General features: G+C 36.9%; 1 protein-coding gene across 2 annotated transcripts; it reads right to left on the bottom strand.

The window, feature by feature from the left end:
* LOC136208294 (large ribosomal subunit protein P2-like) lies at positions 1-3,269 on the bottom strand. 2 transcript variants are annotated; one of them, XR_010677046.1, is made up of 5 exons: positions 3,139-3,269; positions 2,945-3,038; positions 1,602-1,825; positions 341-476; positions 1-235 (listed from the first exon to the last, which is right to left on the bottom strand). XR_010677046.1 is itself a non-coding variant. In XM_065999108.1 (4 exons), exons 2-4 carry the CDS (start codon positions 3,030-3,032, stop codon positions 206-208), a joined length of 342 nt encoding a protein of 113 aa, XP_065855180.1. In that variant the 5' UTR covers positions 3,033-3,038; positions 3,139-3,269; the 3' UTR covers positions 1-205. The 2 variants fall into 2 exon arrangements, 1 of the variants encoding a protein (XP_065855180.1); XM_065999108.1 differs by lacking the exon at positions 341-476.
* Between the last annotated feature and the right edge of the window lie 388 nt (positions 3,270-3,657).

Consider the following 3,657-nt stretch of genomic DNA (forward strand, 5'->3'; position numbering starts at 1 on the left):
TCAAAAATGAAAAATTTTATCAAGGAAAGACCAAAATGCCCATGCTAATAAGAAAGTCGACACAGAATAAAAAGATCTTAAAAAGTCAATTCAACAATTATATGACTGTGAACTACCAAACATTTAGTATGTCAAAACTCTATTCTCATTCCTATTTAAAAGCTCTATCTATATCATATGATAATATAATACCCAAATCAACTCTTTAGTCGTCGAAGAGACTCATGCTGTAATCCTGCAAAGAGGAAGCATATACCAAATTAGAGTGCAAATACTAAACTTTAAAAAACAACTTTCTAATTTTTTTAATTAGAAAAACACTACCCGAAACGTTTCTTACAAGTTATGGTTGCCCGGTTGGTTAAATGCAATGCAAATAGTAATTTATTATTCTTAACAAAAGGGTCTGGCAACTTCTTGGTTTTTGGTTCATCATGCTATTGCTCTAGAAATAGCCACGCATCACCATATTCATCCTGGTAAAAGGTTTTTACATGCGAAGTTAATTCGAGATAAAAAGGATTTTGGTTATAGTTTTCCTTTCAAAATTTACCAAAGACAGAAAATGATTTATTTGATATTATAGTGTGCCTATTTCGCCTTAGGACTAGGGCTGTAAATGAGCCGAGCCGCTCATGAACAACTCAGTGGTCGGCTCAATTTGTAAACGAGCCGCTCGTGAGCACGTTTTACTGGCTCGGTTCGTAAATGAGCTTGAGTAGGCCAAAGCTCGGCTCGAAAGCTCACAAGCAAGCTCGATAAGAACATTAAAGGGCAGTCCGGTGCATTACGCGTCCCCGCTAAGCAAGGGCCTGGGGAGGGGTAAAATTTAGTTTTGTAGAAAACTATATAGTTTTGTGTTAGTTCACAAATATCTAAACTTAATATTATTTCATTTGCTATTAGATGAGTTCGTTTCACGAACATAATAAATGAGTAATAGACGAACTATTTGTAAGCACCTTGTTTATTTATTTACGAACTTTGCTTGTGAGCTTGTTTATGTACACAATTAAAAAGCTATTTGTGAGCAAACTTCATAAATATAATTAACGATTTACTCACAAACAATTCATGGTTAGATAATTTTCTTAATGAACCAAGTTCAAAGAGGATTTTGGGCTCGAAACAAGCTCGAAGCTCAGTTCGAGCTCGTTTATTTTCTAATGAGCTGAGCCGAGCTTGAGCAAGTCAAAGCTCGGCTAAATAGATAGCGAGCTTGAGCAGGCCAAAGATCGGCTCGGCTCGATTACAGCCCTACTTAGGATCATAGGTACAACCTTTGTAACCTCATGTTATACCCATGGATCTAAGGTTTCTGTTTCCAAAACGGATAAGGAAACATGAAACGCTTTAAAATCAAAGATCTCATTCAATATCGCTTTGTTAAAGTCTAATCATCAAGTTCAAGAAAAGCAAATCATATGACCGATTCTTTGACCATATCTTGCTATAAGAGCAACAAAGCGATAACTCAAAAAGGATTAACTTCAGTAAATAATTTAGACTTGTCTTGAGTCATATGTTGTTGTATGCAGAAGTAACCTTAAGCTAGACCTAGAGTGGTACTTTATAGTAGAAACTGTTATGCAAATACTCACCTCTTCATCTGACTCCTCTTTCTCCTCCACCTTTTCTTCCTTCTTTGCCTCAGCTGCAGCTGGGGCAGCAGCAGCAGCACCGCCACCAGTTGCTACAGCAACACCACCACCAGAAGGTACTGATGCCAACTTCTCCCGACCAGCTGCAATAAGCTCTGTTATGTCCTTACCCTCAACTTGTGAAAGAAGATATTTAATCTGATCAGCATCACCATCAACCCCAACTGCATCCAACATTATTACACAAAAATTATTCGAACCCTTTCAAATTAATACTAGCATGGAAGAATATGCAAAAGACATCATAATTAATCATACAATGATTTAATAAGAACAATCTAAAAAAAGCATTTAAACCCTTTGGTCAATTTCGCTCATATATGGAAGAAAACAAGTAGAGGGCGAGCCTTAGCGCAATGGTAAAGGTTGTTGTCATGTGACCAAGAGGTCATGGATTCGAGTATTAGGAACGGCCTGTTGCCAAAAAAAAAAAAGACAGGGGAAGGCTTGCCTCCAATACACCCTTGTGTGTGGGACCCCTCCCCAGACCCTCACTTAGCGGGGAAGCTTAGTGCACCGGCCACCTTCTTTTTTATGGAAGAAAACAAGTAAACACAACCTAGAGAATCAGATATTCACATTCCATTCTCTTCATTGTAATTACAAAACCAATTCATACTTTAAGCAACTTCAAACTGGGGTCTAAAAACGTCAGACTAAAGTACACCTATGATGACCCTTAAACTTCAAAACCGGGCATAACAGTCCATCAACTTTGACATATAATAACAATAAAAGTCCAAATAACCGGTTGACAAGTGAAATACCTCTAAATCAGACTCTTTTACTAACACGATGGCTCCTCAACGAGATTAGGAATGTGATTTGCCCGAATTTCACATTATCAACGGCTATTTAAACTGATAAACGATCATATATGTCAAACTTCAAGAACTTTTATGCCGGAGTTTGAAGTTTAGGGGTCTATCACAATATCAGTGCCAAACAAAATTGCTTAAAATTATAACGCCAAAATTGATGATAAATGGTCATATATGTCAAAGTTGACGAACTTTTATGTCCTAGTTTGAAGTTTAGGAGCCTATCATGATAGTAACACCAAAATTGAAGAGTCATGGCGTATTTTACCCCAAAACATCACAATATCAGTACCAAACAAAATTGCTTAAAATTATAACTACAAAAGAACATAGACTAAACTCATCGAAGAGTATTCTGCAGAAAAATAAAGGCGGCAAAAATTATTTGATCATACACCACATACAAGTCGATTTTTTCAAAAAAAAATAACGAAACTGGATAAAATAAAAAAGAGGCGATACCGCTGCCGAGAATAGCGTTGATATCTTCAGCGGAAGGGCTAGTTTTGCCTCCTAGCACAGCCAGCAAATAAGCAGAAACCAGCTTCATCTTTGCCTGTTTGTATCGCAAAAGAAACACAAAATTAACATCAATAATAAATCAATTCGAAGAATATCTGTACGTAAATGAGTAGAGAAAGAGCAGAAGAGCATACACGTTAAGCTGGATTTCTGCAGAACAATGGCGGAGAGGGGTGAAACGGGGGAAATATGAAGGTTATATGAGTATATATAGGTTTTAAGTAGGGTTTTATTTTTACCGTTTTATTTGGAGGAGCTTGATGGATAGAAAAAACGGGTTTGGACTATAATTCAAGTTACCCGTTTTAAAACGATGCGTTTTGTTTTCCGCAAAAGAGATTCAACCCCTTCGATTAATTCGATAAAGGACAATTACAAAATTAACACCTTTTAAAGGGCTAGTTTTCTTTTCTAACACACTTTCAAAATCTCACCAAAACTAACACATTTCATTAACTAAATTTCAACCTTACCCTCATCTCTAACCTTTTATAACGTTATCTTTCCCCCCCATTTTCCCCTTTTCGTCCCGCTCTCGCTCTCTCTCTCTCACTATCTCTCTCTCTCTCTAAAGAACGAGATCAATTTACAGACGTCGATCAACATTCAATCCAACCCACAGTGTGTGCTTTAAGATTTTATACACAATCATG

This window comes from Euphorbia lathyris, chromosome 10, assembly GCF_963576675.1.
Source record: "Euphorbia lathyris chromosome 10, ddEupLath1.1, whole genome shotgun sequence".
In the NCBI taxonomy this organism is placed as follows: domain Eukaryota; kingdom Viridiplantae; phylum Streptophyta; class Magnoliopsida; order Malpighiales; family Euphorbiaceae; genus Euphorbia; species Euphorbia lathyris.

Bases quoted from the DNA above. Each gene is read 5' to 3' on its own strand.
- LOC136208294 (XM_065999108.1), bottom strand. From the start codon at position 3,032: ATGAAGCTGGTTTCTGCTTATTTGCTGGCTGTGCTAGGAGGCAAAACT. The intron at 1,826-2,944 runs GTATCGCCTCTT...TGTTGGATGCAG, and splicing joins CAACGCTATTCTCGGCAGCG to TTGGGGTTGATGGTGATGCT. The intron at 236-1,601 runs GTGAGTATTTGC...TCCTCTTTGCAG, and splicing joins AAGAGGAGTCAGATGAAGAG to GATTACAGCATGAGTCTCTT.